The sequence below is a fragment of the Stegodyphus dumicola genome, chromosome 12 (assembly GCF_044657685.1).
Source record: "Stegodyphus dumicola isolate Sdum_Otavi_A_Nest chromosome 12, ASM4465768v1".
Classification (NCBI taxonomy): Eukaryota; Metazoa; Arthropoda; class Arachnida; order Araneae; family Eresidae; genus Stegodyphus; species Stegodyphus dumicola.
This window is the reverse complement of record NC_140779.1, coordinates 36,386,144-36,405,198: the sequence shown is the minus strand read 5'-3', so window position 1 is coordinate 36,405,198 and position 19,055 is coordinate 36,386,144. Positions and strand designations below refer to the sequence as shown.

The following is a 19,055-nucleotide window of genomic DNA, read 5'->3' as shown; positions in this document are numbered from 1 at the left end:
TTAAAATAGCTTAGAATAAAAATAGCGGATGTGAAATGGCTTTTAAACTTTTATATTGCGTTACGCTGTCATAAATTAAAAACCAAAATATACAATGAAACTGAATTTTTCAAAGGCTAAAAACCATAGATTTATATTCTTTGAATGAACATTTACATATAACTGACATTTAACTACTTAATCTATCTAACAAATGTATGCACTGAATTCCTTACGAAATGATACTATTCTATTTCATGCATGCGTTTTATTACAGATATTGTAATAAAACAAACGAAACGCACATACAAAGCGGATATTTACTGAAAATTCATTTTGGAACAATAATTTTAAATGAAGTATTGCTACGAATTGTGCATAATGTAACGTGAAAAGTCTGAATAACAAGAATGTCGCCAAATTGGCGATGTTTTTGGTAAATTCTAATTTAACCGCCAAATTTGGCGAGATATCGCCAAAAGTCGTCAAATTAGACGACCATTTGGTGACATTTTGGCACATCCCTGTATAACTGTAAATAGTATTCACTTACATGTAAGTGAATACATGTAATTGACCCTTATATATAACTCTAACCGTATCTGGCCCTAATATATAAATGCATCTGTCTTTCAATAATTTCAAGAAATGGAAGATAGAAGAGCAGTCTCGGTGGCCGGGGTATAACTAGATTAAGACCGGAGGGCGCATCTATTCTCAGATTTTCAGTTCTGAGTCTACTTTGGAGTATTGAGATATCTCCGTCTGAGCTTCGCCTTTTAGATGCGCTTTACATTGCGTTGTGTTTAACGGTCTCAATAGTTTGAAGTATAACTACTAATCGTGCTCTGTGATACTGAGAAAAGCTGTAACAGTGCTTTTGTGAAAAGTCCAAGAGCTGTAAAATGTGTCTTTCGAGAAAATAAACTTTATCAAGGTGTCATTGGTTCTGTGTGCTTTCAATCCATTACGAACCGTGCACACACAACAGTATCTAAGAAGAATGTGGGTTTTTATATTCCGGTTACAAAAATTATGTTTAATTTTTTTTAGCTAGGAAGAAATTTAGTTTATCATCATTACATTGCAAAACCTCCAGTGATCTTTCATGGAATGCAGTTGAAAAACGTTGCCTTAACCCTTTCCGGCACGCTACCTTTTAAAGTCGGAGTTTTTATTAAAAAAAAAAAAAAAAAAAAAAAAAAAAAAAAAAGGTAGGCAGTCTAATTAGGCCTAGAGGAGTACACAAGTAAAATTTTGTGAAGATAGCACTTATCGTTTTAATTCTGTGGGTGTGCCCAAAGTGGCACACTGATTGAATAGAGCTTCGAAAGAGTGCTGAAACGAGCATTGTTGTCAATGAACTGACCGATGAGATGCGGAGAAACAAAGAATACAGACTCTCAGTTGTCCTAGATTATCGGTGAGCCCGGTCTGGGCACACCTAGGGTTCGCCGTTTGATTTTAGGCAAGATTTCAAGGTAAAAATGTAAAACTAATATAGAACAAGGAGATTTTCATACAGCCAAAAAAATAACATAGAAATTTCTTTTCAAACAATTCCTTTTATACCCTAAAAAAAAATCTGGAAGATTTCTTTGAAAAATGAGGGTCTTAAGAAACTAAACACGACAAAAATATATGGACTGGTTTGTGTTAAGCTGCCTTCTACTGTAAATAAAGAAGGCTCAGAGTAACCTATAAAACCTTTTTCATTCAATTTTTCTGTGTGTACAGAAGGAAAGTTTTAGGTGTGTCCAGACCGGACACACGCCGCAAAGGGTTAAAGATGTGTATTTGGAATTTAGAAGGTTAGTAGGCTGATATTAGAATTAAACCTCCACAATTATTGCAATAATGATTCTACTATATTTGTAAATGTAAATCTATAAGTAAATGTAAGCGTAAATCTGTCTTAAAAAATTTATTGTTTGTTTACGTTTTATTGTATACATATTTTACTGTTAGAAAATGCCTCAGGCACATACAGAGCATATTTTCTTAAGGTTGAGCGTACTCATTTATTTCCGTTTTTATCACACAGAAACTGATCTTCATTGTTTAAAGAAAACTCTCCCAACTTCACGCATTTGTTATCGCAATTTGTGATAAAATGATTAGCACCAGCTTCTAATCGAAAATCCGTTCAGTCTTCGAATAGCTGCCAATCAAAGAGCATCAGTCTTCCGTTTCAATAATGTTTCGGTACCAGAAAGGTGGATATATTGATTTATTTCCTGAAAACAATTTTCAGGCACAAAAGTTAGAATATGCTGAAGTTAAAGAGAAAAGCATAATGCTGTCTAGTGGATACCGAATGCCGTTAGTCGGTTTGGGAACATGGCAGGTAATATTATTGTATTTTAAAATAATTTTCATTATCCTTTTCACAACAGATCGCTTGAATTATATATGTTTTTTTTTTTTTTTTTTTTTTTAAATTAAGGTAACATAATCTTTTTAGCTGATAATTGCCAAATTAAAGATAGTTAAAAATTTGCTGTATTAAGTTATAATTTTTATTTTAGACTCCAGAGTGTACGACTTAGAATTTAATAGTGAAAACATTTCAACTGAATTTATTTTCAGAAAAACCAGCATAAAATATTCATTCAATTCATTATCATTTCTAAAGCGCTTATTTTAGAGTTATTTTCTGAACACATTTTATGCATATACAGTTTTTATGAAACTTATGAATTGTGATTTCTGAATCAGGCTTGTTGAATGTAGACTTTTAATACAGAAAATCCGGCACGTTGTACTAGTGGTCTTAACATATAGTAAGACAATTTTTCGAGACTTTTAAATTAGCTTTAATTCATCAGCTTTCCCTAATTAGTAAATTTTTTATAGGATTTTCAGCATTGTTTATCCGTCATTCCCCCCGCCGTTTATATATTAAGCATCTTAAACTAACAATTTATGGCACTTTAAATGATTATGTTTCATTCTTTCGCATCTTTTTAACAATATTTTAAGTTCTTATATACGTAATAAAATGTGCGTAGTGCTTATCAATGAACAAAAAAACTTCTAAGAGAAAGGGGAATTTCTTGGAAAATCAGAATGTAAGGAAAATGTCAAAAGATTTAAGTTGTAAAGTTACGTTTTAAATATTTCAGATTAAAAACTATCTCTGTATATTCTTTGAAATATGAATTACAATTTCCATAAATAAAAACTGAAGACAGATCTTAAAGAAAAATACTAATAATTTAATGAAAATTTATTTAAATAATAATATTATTAAAATTTAATAAATTAATAAAAATCTAATAAATTATTTAATGAAAATTTATTTAAATAAATTATTAAACAAATTCAATAATAATTTATTTAAATAATTAAAGAGTTAGACTACTAAATGTGCCTATCACAACATTGATTCAAATTTTAATAATACAAAGCCTTATTTTTATTCACTTTTTTACCCACCGAAATTGAAATTAATTTATTGATTTATAAAAATATGTTTGCATTTAAAATTCTGTTGTAAAACTTATTGTATACCAATCACCAAATTTTGTTGTAAAACGTTTACTATAACCAGTCACCATTTCCGTGTGCATATTAGTCTAAAATTACTTTTGTGCTCTTTTTAGCGATTCAAAGAGTGAAAGGAAATATTATCAGAAGAAAGACTTGAATCTTGTTGTTGAGGAAGTCTCTTTTGCAGAGGGAGACCAATTAGTGCATTAGCAGTATACACGAATTGAATACATACTGAATATACTCACTGAATCATGAATATGATTATCAACAACTCAGTAATTTGTAGGATTTGAATAAATAAGCCGAGTAAAACACTTGGGTACTTAAATATAACTTAAATTCGCAACCCATGATAACAAAAAAGATGTACAGCAAATTTTCTAATTCCAGATGCATTTTAGTGCATTAAATTTTTTTTTTCCTCATTCAAGGAGTTTTTGCGTAGAAGCTTTGTTGAAAAGGTGTTTGCATCACTTGTGTAAATAGTTGCTTTGATGAAAAAGATTTTGAAATCTTGCTGAAGTGAAAAATTCCTAATAGAGCATTAACCGTATTTAATATTTTGCTTTGCAGTGTTCGGAATTTTGAAATATTGTTCTTACAGGGTGATCAGCGAATAATCCCTGATTTCAAAATTGAAGTAAGTAAAAAATTCTCCGGGTGAAGAAAATATGCCTGCGGAATTCCTTAAACATCTTGGTGAAGTGGCAAAGAAGGTCATCTTAAGAATTTTTAAATATATTTGGGAGACAGGATTGGTCCCCCCAATGGAGAAAAACTACTATCATTCCTTATTCGCTGATCACCCTGTATTAACGTCAGTCCTTGTAGAACAATCATGCAGAGAACATGATATCAATCGTGATACAAATTCTACTGTTAAAGTACAGATCAAAAATAGAATTCCCGCGCAATAGTGGTCGACGGCTATGCACAATCTTTCTACTCCTTCTAATAACATGTTGCATACGATCATTCAAATTAAATTTTTAATTTAATATAACACTAAAATAATTAACTTTAGAAGCTTTTGGAATGTTTTTGCCGAATTGAAAGAGGTCATAACAGTCATTATATTTACTTTCCTATTCCTGCCTGCGAATAATACTGTTGCGTGCGTACGGGTTCGTTATGAAATGAATGCACAAGTCCGATGAAAAATGAACAAAAAAAAAAATTATTATTATCACAATAAAAATGCTTAAATTTTCTCAAATTATCATGCAGTATTACAATATCTCACAGTAGTTATCTTTTAACTACTCAAATGTCCAATAGAACGCAATTAAAAACAGCTAAAGAACGCTAATCCGCGAATTCGCTACAATCAACAAGAGCAGTTTTCTAAACAACAACAAACTAAGCAACTACTACAAACTGAGATGTTTTCCTCCTTTTATAAGATTTTAAAATCACGCGCTAGAATTTTCCAGTACTTTCTCGAAATCAAAAAGAGATATTTATTTATTTAATGCACGCGCTCTTGTAATTTCAATTTTACGGCTTAGCTTTCTTTTAATATTCGTCACGCGCTGCACTGCGCGAGAAATAAAATCATTTAATTTGTAATTGAACTAACATTAGCTTTTTAAATACCAAATTCGTAACAATACGTAATTCAAATAAAGATAGTTATTAACTTTTTAATTAGAACACCATTCTCCAATGCCTCGAAGTCCAAAAACGTCTACTACACAAAGACCGTACCTTCATTGCCTGTATAGCAGGCAATTTGACAGTTGTGATCGCTACCGAAAGTCGTTAACATGCATAAGACACACCATAGGTTGAGTATTGAATTTTGAGATACATCAACAACAATATTCTTTTCATTATTATTGTATTTAATATCAAGAAGAGATAGAAGAATGCAGAAGATTGATAAGATTGCACCAATCACAATCATTGATCATTTTATAAAACTGATCCTTATGACTGACGCGTTGATTCATTTCACCACGCCCAACATGATTAAGGCACATCACTTATTACGTATGCCAACTGCAGCCTTCTTAATTAACTTCTTAATTAGTCATGAACAGCTTATTTCGAAATCTGAAGTGTTCTTTGGGGAGTTTATCTAGACATGGGAGGGATCATCAGAACAAAGAATAACAAAATATGGAATAGTTTTAATGAAAAATTATTGGAAAAGTTCTTGCAAAGAAGAACCTTTTTTTTTTTTTTTTTTCTTTTTCACAGGAATTTTTTCCCTCTTAAATAAATGAAGATGAACAACTTTGGGCAATAATAAAATATTCTTTATTTGATTGAACTCTAAGAATTCACCAGCAGTCGGGCTCTCTATGCAATGAAAACATAGAATTTAATGATCACACATATTAGAAAGAACATTAGTTTCTGCATAGAAAACTGGAGACGTGGCTAACTGTTTCAGATTTAAAGCTGACTTTATAGAACAGGACTGCGTTTTACAGGAAAGGCAATGGGCTTTGCAAGACATTTTAAAATTGCCATATATCCTTCTGTTTGCTGATTGTCGAAGGAATAAGATAACGTAGTTTTTATCTATAGAAATACGGGCAATGTATTTTCACCAATGTTACGCAGTTATTTTATGCTATAATTTGGTAATTTATAATAATATTTTAAAATGTTGACTGCCACAGCAAAACTGGGTAAAATATTCTGTCGAGCCAATTTTTAATTTTAGTGTTTTCTTGCCCCATTTACCCTAAAATCATTTCAGTACCTAGTATTATTTCCACATAAATAACAATTACTTAAAAGTTACCGGAGAAAAATATATATTGTTACGTTTTTTCTATTCTTCTTCTGATTATTCTGACACCTGTTGTTACGTTATTTTCTTCCTTCACGTTCGTGTGGATTTGTGTGGATTTGGAGTGAATAACGACGACACTACTTAATTAAGTATCGAAACACACTTTATTTATCAATAATTGTCAGGACAGCTCCAAAACACGTTTTACAGTAGTCGAAGATCTACTGTAAACACGCTGACACGATCAGCGACACAGCCTTCAGGTTATCAGGTTATCACGGTGGAGACAGTTTCCTGCAAAGCAGCCGACTCTGCTTTCCGGAGTACAGCTCCCGACTCTGCTTGGTCGTTCTCGGAACTCCACGTACTCTCGAGACTCTCCACGCTACAACTCGCGATGCACTCGACGACACACAGAGCACGCTCCCGACTCTCGGTTCAGTCGTTTCCGGAGCTCAACACGCTTTCTCGACGATGCACTAACCGCGATAGTCTACGAGACTCTTTCGGTGCACTCGACGACCCACTCGGCACTTGCTGTCAACGCGATGGCTTCCGTAGGGATTGACTCGCTAGACGAGACACACTCACTCGATGAGAGGCGCACACTCCCTCTCGATGAAGCACACTTCCTGACTGCGGACCAGCAGGGTTTATATAGCTTTCGGCTTGTGTTCGGGAACATTCTGGACTAAACCGGTAAGAATTCGTTCCAGAAGGTTCTCCAACCGTCCATGGTATATCGCCAATTTTGTCGCCAAATGGGCGATTTCTCGCCAAATGTGGTAACCCTGCTCTCCTTTTCTATTTTATGGCAACCCTAAAACTGCTTTGCGGAGAAGCCATCTTACCGCGCTTGTACATTTCGTAACAATATTAAAATTATATAACAATTTATTGAAAACCGCTTCCGGAAGCTGGAAACCAAGAATACGAAGCAACTTTCTGAGACAATAGAAATAATTTTAACCATATAAATCTGTGTGTTTGTGAAGCATCGGTGATGCATATGGCAGTCAAGGGGTGAATAAGACATAGGTTTAAGTAATTAAAAAAAATAAATTTTAAGATTATTTGCGAAATTAAATGTTACTTAGTGTAAAGACCTCGAAGTTAAGCCTTTAAGACGTTTATTGTTTTCAGCTCTCGGATTCCTTGCCCTTGCAAAATAGAAAATCTTGTCCCTTGAGCGAAATATTTGTTTGCAAACCTCGTATGCAAGGCATATACTAATGAAACAAATATATAGTTATGTTTTGAGTAACTTGCTTTATTAAGTAAGTGTACAAGTACACATGTGAAGTTAATTTAAAATGAAATGTAATAACATTTTTTCCCATTTGACTACCATTTTGAACAACTCAATTTATGTTTTATACCATTGATTTTTGGGAAACTAATTCTTAAACTAGTCGACCATTCATAATTGTTCTCATGTTGCATACCAAGATCAGAATGCAATTTTTTGTCATTACTTTTTTGGTGATTTTTAAAGACTTTTTGACTATTTGAAATTGCACACTTCCATATTATTGAAAGTGTCAACTGAAAGGTGAAGTTTTCAGACTGCAGTTTTAAAAGTGTTTTATTTAAGAAAAAAGCAAAATATTTTTAAAGTTTTCCCCTTTTAAATATATTTTTTAATACTGTTATTGTTGTGACTTATCTCACTTGTCTGACAGTAACATTAAAACAAGCCTACGAAATACATCGTGCAAGGGGAGAAAGATTGAGTCTTTCGTTGGCAAGAGCCGTGAGCACCATACAGGTGGCAGTACGACTTTGCTCAGTTCCGCTCCCAGTTTTGATGGAGAGCACCCCGTGGGGACGAGTTGGAAGGTCTCCCCCCTCTCTTCTCCTACCACCAACCTATCGAGAGCACTTTCGGCTCACTTCATATTTAGAGTGCCCCCATAAATGCACAAGCACTATCGGTAGATGCACAGGCACAAGCACAGTGGTTATAGATGCACAGACACAGTGGGTTAATTAAATAAGATCGACGGATTATTAACTACAAATCCTTCGCTCGCTTGGCTTACTGGCGTACGATTAAGTGAAGGATTTCTAAGACCCACAGGGGATCAGGTGTGGCAAGTGTGCTAAAGAAAGTTACAAACACGTGAAACTTTTGCACACGCACAACTGGGGATCTCGATCCTTCGATCCTTTACCACCTTTAGCCTTCAATTCATAACTAGATAAAACTGGCATTATACAAAGCTTCTGTCAGAAATATTTTTTAAAAAATTTAATTGCTATTAAGGAAACTATTACAATGAAAGAATTCTTATGTGATTGCGGAAAAACTTATTTTGAATATATTTTAATGAAATGAAATGAGAAAAAAAAATATAATTTATAAAATATTTTATGTTCTACATTTAATCGTCTATTTATTTCTAGCTGCAGATAGCTAACGATGAATTATAGTAATGCTTAATAAGTTCATATTGAAATTATAATATACTATATTAATTTACCTGGAAGGAATGTTTTTTGACTTCTTGTAGAATAATTTTGTTCCTTTAGTAGAAAAACTTTTGATAATCCTGCTCGAAAATTTGTATATAAAACAATATCCTTCTCCGGGATTCCTACTCGGGCCCTTCGGAATTTTCTTGGCAGTCATTGTCGCTAACCATTATCATGGTTGGGCGGTTTTTAATACTGAATTACTTACTTACGAGAGATTATTTAAAAAAAAAGTAAACTAACACAGTTGAAGCACAGTTATTCTCATAAGATTTTATATTCAATTACAAAAATTAAATATAACAATTGTGTTAGTCTCGTTCGTAGATTAGAAATTGGTTGAGATAGAGTATGCAAGAAGCATCTAAAAAACTGAGTACGCTAAAGAAAATTAGTAAATACTGGTTCAGTCTTTTCGCACTTCTTTATTCGACGTTTCTTAATAATTTTCATATGCCAGATACAGAGGGAGTCAGAGATAGGGCTACATCTTTGATTGCATCAAATGATGACAATTTTGTAGTTTGGAGTACTGAAGAAGTACTACTAGAAAGTCAAGTTTTCAGACTGAAGAACACACTCATAATATTGCTCATATTTTATTTTATTGCTGCAATCTGCTCGCTGCTTCCAGTGCTTTCATAGTCCTTACCGGATCGGTGCTACTACGAATTTTTTTGAAGGTTTCTCTTTTGGATGTTAATAGTTGTAAGCATTTTTGCTGTCATTTCCTCCTCTTCCCACACACAGTGGAAGGTAAGAAGGCATAATATTTCCCCTGTCTCATGTCCTCATCTGATATGCAACCTTTCTATCAATTTTTTTCTTGTAACTATAAGCCCTTCTTCAGCGCCGTGCTGGAAAACAATATTAGTTCAGGCATCTTATAGAGGCTGTTCGCACATCTTTCAGGGAATTTTCATTATGTTTATGAAAACATTTTTCCTAAAATTGGGTTTTAAATGTTCCATTTGATAACCCTTATCTTTTTAAACCGTAATTTTAAAGATAATAAAGTATTAAAAGAGGTATTTTATCTCATTCCATTTGAGAAGCTTTCCAAAGTCCAAGGAGTGTTGTTGGTCGACATTTGGACAATTCGCTTTTTAAAAGTCCAAAGCGAAAAAATTCGTGAATGATACATCAAGAGATTTAGTAGCGGTATAAGTGAAGAGTATGGCCTTGATGCATGTTTCTTGTGCCATTTTTTCCAGTAAATTAACAGTGAATTTTGACGTGCGGCTGCTTGCTTTCTTGATGCAGTTGTACTGATTGATGGCACTGTGGGTAAAAAGAATGTATTTCATATTTGAAAAACTAGGTATAAATATGTTGCTGATAATATTTGAAGTTGGCCTTAATAGTTTTCAGTACTCTTTCTGTAATTTTTGTTTTATATAACGTATCAAAATCCAGCAGCAATTATAAATTCCTTAGAAAACCTTTTAGTCTCTTTGAACCACGTTCTAAGATGTTTTCTTCTCTTTGATGATAATAAATGGATCACGTTTTGTTGCGGTCATTTAAATATACTCAAGATTCATCTATTGTGACAACGTTTTCCCATTTTTGTCCGAATAATTGTTTCTCCTAGAGAATTCAGCAGGGCTTTCTGCTTTCGGCGATATGTCGCGGAGAAAGATGACGCACATTAATGTTTTTTCGAAATCAGTATTAATCTCTTTATTTGCAGTCGACACGAACATTTTAATGATTATGCAACTGTCCTTTGACTTCGAAGATTTTCTTTTAATACTAAAGTTCTTACCTTTACAACATTTAAAGCATTCCGTTTTTTTCTTGGATATGCATTTTGAACAATTTTTCTCCTTGAAGCTAAAATTTGACATTTATTTTCCTTTTCTTATTGACAATATTATCTAACGTTGCTTTAGATACAGAAAATTTACGTCTTTTCACAGCATTTTTTAATAACTAAATAAGAATAATTCTCTTCGTAAAAAGCACAAACATAACCTGTAGAGACATTACGTTAATTTGAAGCAGGAAGAACTGAAAATTGAGCAACGCCTTCGCCGGGACGAACCACGGGCCTCTCGAATAAGCGTCGAGCGTGCTGACTACTACACCACGAAGGCATGCTAAGAAGGCGGGAAAAATACATTATAAGGCTTCTGTCCATTGCTTCTTTAAAAGCGCCATTTTGCATGAAAACAAAATTGTCAAAAAGCAGACGATAATTTAGACTTTCAAAAATAGCTTCAGTTGAAGAACGTTTCTAAGCAGGGGATTTTTTTTAACAAAGCAAAAAGAAAACAACATTTAACAAAGCAAAATCGTCTAATAAATGAATGAACAACTTTGTCTATCATTCAGGATTTTCGTCTCAAGTACTACATAGCAAGACGTTACATTTGCTTCAAACGTGTTGTAATCTTATTCCTCACTCACCCTCTAGAATGTATTAGCTAGAGTCTCATATTGCATCAATTATATGCAGTGTCTAAAATGTCAAAATCCACGTTAAACCGTCTGATGTGAGCTTGGTATTAAAACAAACCCTATATCCAATAACTTATGTCTAATCTTTTGAGTTCAAAAACTGACTGTTAATCAACAAATTGGAGATTAAATTTTTGTTATTAAATAGTTTTTCGGGGGTGAAAAATCGTTATTTGCATGAAAATTCTGTTATTTTATTATAAAGGTTTTCATTATCATTCCGCTCATAATATTGTGTAAGCAATATTTTTCTTCAAATTTAAATATATGATTAAAAATAAGGCTTTTAGGAAAAAGAAGAAAAGAAATGGACTTATCTAGAGCATACTTTGTAGTATTGCTATCCATTTGCTATACAGCCGGCTTTGATAATAATGGTATCACCTTCTTTTTGATAATCTAATCAAAATTTTAAAAAATGATGAGGTGATAAGATGTACTCATACTTCACTTTTTCTGCCCATCAAAGCAAAATGCTTTTACACTAAGTTGCCTAAGATAGCAGAATATCACACTCTCCAAGTCGTTTTTTTATTTCTCTTAAGATAATAATAAAAAAACTTGTGTGGAAAGATTTTTAATAACATTTTTATTGCTTTGTAATACACGTACATGGTGCTTAAAATATTAAAATGGACTTTGTTTCCTAATACAGTGATAAGCTAACTTATATAATATTTTTAACTCCCTTTCTCTGTGCAACTTATTTTACTTCACAATATTGTTGTACATTTCTGTAATATTTAAATCCTTTTAAACACATTGCTATTTTTGTGTACAGGTGTAATATTGTGCATTGTTTTATTTAGTTATTTGTTTAATTTTGCGTTTGGGATGGCGTTTTAAGGTTTGTTTTATGTGTAATTGAATTTGTGACCACATGCTTTGTACAAAATTATTTGTTTCTTATATAGAACTAAGATATATAAGAACTATTTCTTATATAGAACTTTCAATCCTGCATCCAACAATATTTAAATTGTTAAAATAACTAAACTAGAATGCCAGATTAGGGTGAAAATTGGCCCTGGCAATATTTGGTGGGGGTTTCCCCCCATGTTTGGTAACTTTTTGGAAGGAGTGATTTTTCTCGAACAAGATGAGTCTTGTTCATCAGCTCTGAGAACTTGCAGTTCGGAGAGAATAAGCAAAATTACCAATATCTAGGAATGATATCGAGAATTTACAATATTTCTAGTGTGATAAGGAGGATTTTCCCCTTACCTGGTTCTCGTTGCATTATTTCCATCTATTTATTTTGCTGTACTTTATTATTAGTTAAAATAAATTGTCAATTTCTTCCTACTCATCTCGAGCGATTACTCAACGAGATATCAAGGAACAACTAGATTGCAACCATATATATGCATATAAATTTTCTGCCCTTTTTTAGTATTTAACCAATTTTTTATCTTATTTTTAACTTTAGATGGTTGAGAAGAACAACGGTAGGTCTCGAAGCGGGTAGGTGCATGAGATTTTCCTAGTTCTCTTTATTTGCAATGTAAATGGGGTCAAAGACTTAATTTCTAAAGTTAGAAGGGAGCCTTAAGGATTGAGCCGTGAATACAATTAATAAATTAAATTATAAAAAATGAAATAATAAACAGTCTATAGTTAAAATTAAATAAAATTTGATGCAATAAATAAAATGTTCATAAATTAAAGCAGTTAATGATAAGAAAACAAAATTTAATTAAAATATGAAAAATAAAATAAAAAACAAAAGTAAAAATTAAGAAAAAATTAAAGTGTCATAAAATCGAATGAAGTTCTAAATTCGGCGTAAAGATAAAATGAGTAAATCAATAAGATTAAGACATCTTGCCTAGAATAAAAAAAGGAAAGTAGTATCTTAAGCAATATTCATCAGGCTATGATAAAATTTTCTTATTTCATTACTTTGGTTCTATCTTGGATCTTGCATTATTAAGGCTTCCTTATTTTGATTCTATCCTGGGTCTTTTTTATGATATTTCATCTTCTTCACAGCATACAACAATCAAATCAAAAATCACTTTTAAATCTTCAGATATATAACTAGTTTTCTGTTTAAAGATATGTAGCTCTTATAACTTGATATTTTCTTTATCCAATGCTTTATCTTTGTGCTGTGTTAAAGCCCCCATAACAAAAGCTTAACATAATAAATATATGCATTTGCTCCATAATAAAATAAAATAAATAAATGAAACAAACTCCACCAACTGGAAGCTTCATACGCCCAGCAGCAATTCTGTTGACACATCATCCAAAGTACAGTGTATCCAAGAGATAACTGTTATTCAGCTTTTAACATCACTGAATAAATATATTTTAACACCAGAAGTATATTAAGGAAAAAATTCATCGCACAAGGTATCAATAGGTGCCGATTATTTAATATTCTAATTCAATATGGATACAATAATTTAAAGTCATTGCCTTTACAGTAGCAAATGAGGCAACCACTGTTCAACTACACTCTACTGTCATGGACATTAAGAGAGTCTCGAAGAATATTAGTTCTCAAAAGTAATGCTGATTCGACGGCCAACCGATATAGTGGTTAGCGACTCTGACTGCCGTGCTGAAGTTCGAATCCCGGAGAAGGCATGCATGTTTGTAAATGTACGGTGTCGGTGCGGCATGAAGGCACTATAAATATGCGGCGAGCCGAACGTCCTCTCGTGTGGTTTGTGGAAAGGGAGAGGGGTGGGAGACCCTCGGACCTGTCCCCTTTTTTATGACGCTCTCCGTCAAAAATTGGGGGTGGAACTCAGCTAAATCGCACTGTCACCTGTAAGGTGCTGAAGGCTGTTGCCAACGGCAGACGTATTCTAGCGTACGATGATTTTCTTGGGCCTCGGGCTGATTACATCAGACAAGTGGCCATAAGCAACAACAACAAATATGCTGATTCAGTAACAAAATAACTAAAGAAAACATAAGTTTGCTTCTTAAAAGAACAAAAGTTTTGGATTAAAGACTAACAATTTATGATATAAAAATCTGATGTGTACACCACATGACTTCCTTGTATGGAATATTAAATTATATGCATTTTTTCTTGCATTTTATTATAAATTTATTGGATTGAATTAAATCTACTTCATCGATAGCGCATAAACCACAATAAAATAAATGCACTCTTTAAAACTCACTATATTTGTTTACCATAGCGGCACTCTGGCGCTAGGTTCACTTAACAGCGCTACACTTCGTTCATATTATAACTCAGAATGCATATAAATTTATATCATTTGAAGAATTATCTAATCGATGCCACATGTTCTATTCAATCTAAAACGATGAATAAAAGAAATTAAGCAAGCAAAACAAAAAAGAAACAGTTTTCACAGACTATTCAGTATTTCTCATTCAGTTAATTTAGTTCTCACTTCCCGACAAGGCAAAAATACAAAAAAAAAAAAAAAAAAAAAAAAAAAAAAAAAACTCAAAATATCTATATTAAAAATTACGAAATAAATCTGAAACACTTATTTCCTCGAATAAATTGCAGAATGTATTAAACATGAATTAATTCGCAATAATAACAGAAGGCGTTATCTTTGTCGTTGCGAAGCTCAGTTTTTCTAGATTGGCAACAAATCCGCTATTTTGCTAAGTTTGAAATGTAAACAAACATGTCCGCCATTGCAAAAATGATTAGACTTAGCTGCACTTAAACAACTTTTAAATTGTTGATAACTCTAAAAATATTGCATGCAGATTTACTAAAAGATTTACATAAAATTAAAATTTATGTAAGGATTTACATACAAACCTTAACCGAAAGATAAGAACAACATAATTCAATCATTTTTAAAGCAAAAAATGCATAACTTACAAACATATAAGAGTAAAGAAACTGTAATCACTGAGCCGGGTAACAAAGTGTATATATATATATACATATATTTATATACGTTTGGTGCGGCCGATTGCAACCAAAATACGAGGTGCAGATTTACATGTTATAGCAGTGCTATATACAAAATTTCAACGTTCTGAGGCTACTCGTTTTTGAGTTATGCGAGATGCGTACGTACGTACGTATATAACGTTCGTACAGACGCTACGAAAATTTCTCTTCAGAATTCATTTTAAATCAGTTTTATAAATTTTTTGTTGGAAAAGAGTCCTTTATTCTGTCCTTACGTACAGATGTCACGCAAAAACATGGTTAAATTGCATTCGATAGCAGTCAAAATGGATATTTTCGTTGAAATGTGATGCCTGAAACTTTTCGCGATTACAATACTTCCTTTTTACTTCGTACAAGGAAGTAAAAATTAAACTGAGTTCTATAAATTTTGAAATTATTTTCCTTGTAATAAGCTGACACGCATGACTTCTGAAAAAGCAATCTCTAACTCAATACAATAAAAATTGTAATTCCACTCCACATATATAATCAGCGCGTATATAATCTTGGGTGCTAAGAAGGTCTCTAGAAATGGCCTCTTTTTTTCTTAATATCGATTTCTCAATCGATATTAAGAAAATGCCAGCTTATTTACGTGATCGTACGTATCTTTTACATTATTAAATAGCAAATTATTATGTAAAACGAGCAACTTTGACATTTAAATTTTCCGTGCCTAATCACACTTTTGGCAGTCTTCGAGTTGTATACCCTTTTACAAATAAAATTATGTTTATGAGAACAGTGGTAGGAACAATTCAAATAACAATTCATTCGTTAACATGTTATATCCATTAACATTTGATAACTTGGTTCAGCTTTAATTGATAATGATATTTTCATGCCTTGAAGATATTATTTGAAATGCATTAATATATCAAACTGAATTAACTACTTAAGCGATAAGAAAACCTATTAACAAAATTGAATTCAGTATGAACTGTTTACATTAATAAACAATCAATCAAGAATAAAATTCCCACAAAAATACAAACAAATCATCTGTCAAAAGCTGATTGCTGGTTATAGAGTTTCAGTATGCATATCCAGGTAACCAAACATTAACATGAATCCTCGGGTCCTTTTCACAGATTAACATGAAATTCTAAAGATAGCTATAATAGCCTTTTGGAGATGTCGTATATTTTTCATTTGAGAAATTTGGGAAGTCTCAGCGGACTGTTTAAGATATTTATGCACAAGTTTGACAACTAGATCTTAAGAAAGAAATTTATCCACCCTGAGGTCAATGTAATAGACAATCTTTAACCACTTGCGCTATGACTAAACTTCACGGTTGCGGTGCCGTGCGCTACAATATAACAAGCGGTAAAGTGTCTCATTTACGCCGCTCCGCATCTGCGAGTGCAACCCAGAGCTGTAACTCGAGAAATATACAATCTCTTTGTTAGGCGACGTGTGCACCACGTTATTTTCATTTTTTGCGATAAATGCCTATCGACGTGGTGTCCACGTCGCTCGCAGTTTGAGACAAAAGCATCTCGACGTACGTGGCACGTCGTTTTAGCGCAAGTGGTTAATAAAATACCAAATACACCCCAAATCACCGGTTTTATTTTTCTGGCAGAGCTTCGTCTCTTCGGACTTTTCATGTTGCATTATACAAAAGATACTATGATTTCACATATAATTTCCGTAAAATTATTTACATATATACAAAATTCATAACAATAGAAAAGATAATGACTTCCTATACATTTTGCACTAATCAACTCTTACTTTATTCTTGCTTATTATTGTGCATCAGAAATGAAAAAAGCTTTTTAAATGCAAAATTTAATTAGATTCAGCTTATAACGTGTAATCAAATTAAAAGCATCTTATTTATTTTTTGCGTTCAGATACAAGACTTGCTAAAGGCTTAATGCTTATTTTGGGTCTGAATTTATTAGGTTTAGTCTGTGTTATTTTATAAAGTGATTAAAGTTATTTATTCAAAAATAGATTATGTAAACCATGCAGTATCTATTTTCTTCCGAAAATGTCAAATAATAAGGGATAATTTATCATTAGAGCTCACCGTCTTAATATCTTAACAATTTAGAAGGCACAAATTTATTAACTGACCTTTTTTTCGCCAATGCTTGCTGACCGGAAACCTTTCAGTTGACCTTAATTTAGCAACAATAGGGGACAAATTTTCGCTGTTTGTTGTGTTTTTCGTTTTCTGTCCAAAATAATTGTGTTTTTATCCTACGAAATATTAATAAAATTAATTTTATTATAGTTTTTATTCCAGTAAACATTCTTTTCCTTTGTTTCCAATTATTCAAAAAATAGCATTGAAATGTGTGAATATTTTTACGATTTTTGCACATAAAGAGATAATTTTAGTATAATTATATGTGATATTGTTGTATTTTTCTGTGTAATGTAACATGAAAAAGAGAGAGGGAGAGAAATTATGCCGGAAAAGTAAGCATACAGGGGCAAGTCTTATTAACATTGAATTAATGGGTATGTTGATAATTTGGCGAGATATCGCCTAGCTGGCGACTAATTTTCGTCAACAAACTTCGAGATTAATTGCCAAATGTCGCCAAACTTGATGGCCATTTGGCGACAATTTGGTCTGATCTTTGTATCACCGAAATTAATATTGTAATTGAATAAATGTCATAATTAATAATGATCACTGTATTAGTCGTAACCGTAGGTAGGTAGGTAGGTGACGGAAGACGGGGACGCCTGGTGGCTACCAGAGATAAACAGGCATGTGTCCCTCGCCTTCCACTATCTAATGGCAACAACTCCCTGTGGCCTCAAGAGTCCACACCGAGAGCTTATTAAGGGTGCAGGAGTTTACATGGCCAAACAGGGGCGACTTATTAACATTGCTTGACTAATTACATAATTACAGGTATGAGACTTGTGGGACGGATTTACAGGTGAGGGGCTCAGAGCTAGGTACTAAATGTATGAAAACACAAAAATATGAAAATGTACAGAAAACACACACGCAGAGGGGAAAAAAAGGGGGGAGAGGGATACACTTGATTAACACTGAAGACTTATGACAAATAAAGCACACTTAAAAAATAATAATACACATATACCACATGTCAGATACATATTTGGCCTCATTGATCACATATACTGTACATTGTGGGGTGTGTTTACAGACGAGGGGCCATAAGATGGGAATAACATGTGATTGCTGGGGTCGTAACCGTAATTCGACCCTCATATTGCCTTCCAGTAATTTCAAGAAACAGAAAGTACTAGAAATATCTCGGCGGCCAGGTGAAAACTATATAAGGCCGGTGAGAGCATCTGCACTGAATTATTCTTAGCTGTTAGCTGAGGGTGAGATCCGACTACTACCTCCGTTTTAGCGTCGCTCTTTCGATGTGCTCCGCATTGCATTGTGTTTAACGTTCTTAGTAGTTTGGAGTGTCACTACTGATTGTGCTCTGCGATATTGGGAAGAACAACACCAGTATTTTTGTGGAATGTTCCAGAACTTTGAAGTGTTCCTTTCGATAAAATAAATTTTATTAATCTATCTTCGAACCTGTGTGCATTCAATCTGTTAGAAACCCGTACGAACGGAAGCAATATTAATCAAAGATTATAAATGAATAAATCTGTATTACATCCAAATATTTATTTGCAAAAGTTTCGAAGGAAAACACGGATATAACGAAACTTTCTTGTTAACCTTTACTGAACGGAAGCCTAATAATCAGTCTTTTTTTCTGGCAATTATTTGTGACCAGCTCACGAACAAAAAATTATACCGAAATTTCAGATGAGGGAAGGGTTCCTTAAATTTAATTAATGCTCCTAATGTTTGAAAGCGATTAAAGAACCTAATTGATAATATTAATAAACGCAGAATAGGCATTATTACCACCAAGTCAAAGTCATTAATCTCCATTTTTTACTGCCTTAATGCATTTTCTACATTTCTCTCTTCCTCCTTCCCCGATATTTATTAAAAGTCAGGACACATGATCGTACAATTAT

General features: G+C 33.0%; 1 protein-coding gene across 3 annotated transcripts in view; it reads left to right on the top strand.

Annotated features, from left to right (window-relative positions):
- The first annotated feature begins 2,129 nt into the window (after positions 1 to 2,129).
- LOC118179905 (1,5-anhydro-D-fructose reductase-like) overlaps positions 2,130 to 19,055 on the top strand; it is a 77,505-nt gene continuing 60,579 nt past the window's right edge. For all 3 annotated transcript variants that reach the window (XR_015044383.1, XM_085827617.1, XM_085827616.1), the window contains exon 1: positions 2,130 to 2,326. Coding sequence is in view for 2 of the 3 variants with exons in the window: in XM_085827617.1 (XP_085683743.1) it covers positions 2,177 to 2,326 (150 nt within the window). In the remaining variant the exon portion in view is untranslated. The remainder of the gene's footprint in view (positions 2,327 to 19,055) is intronic.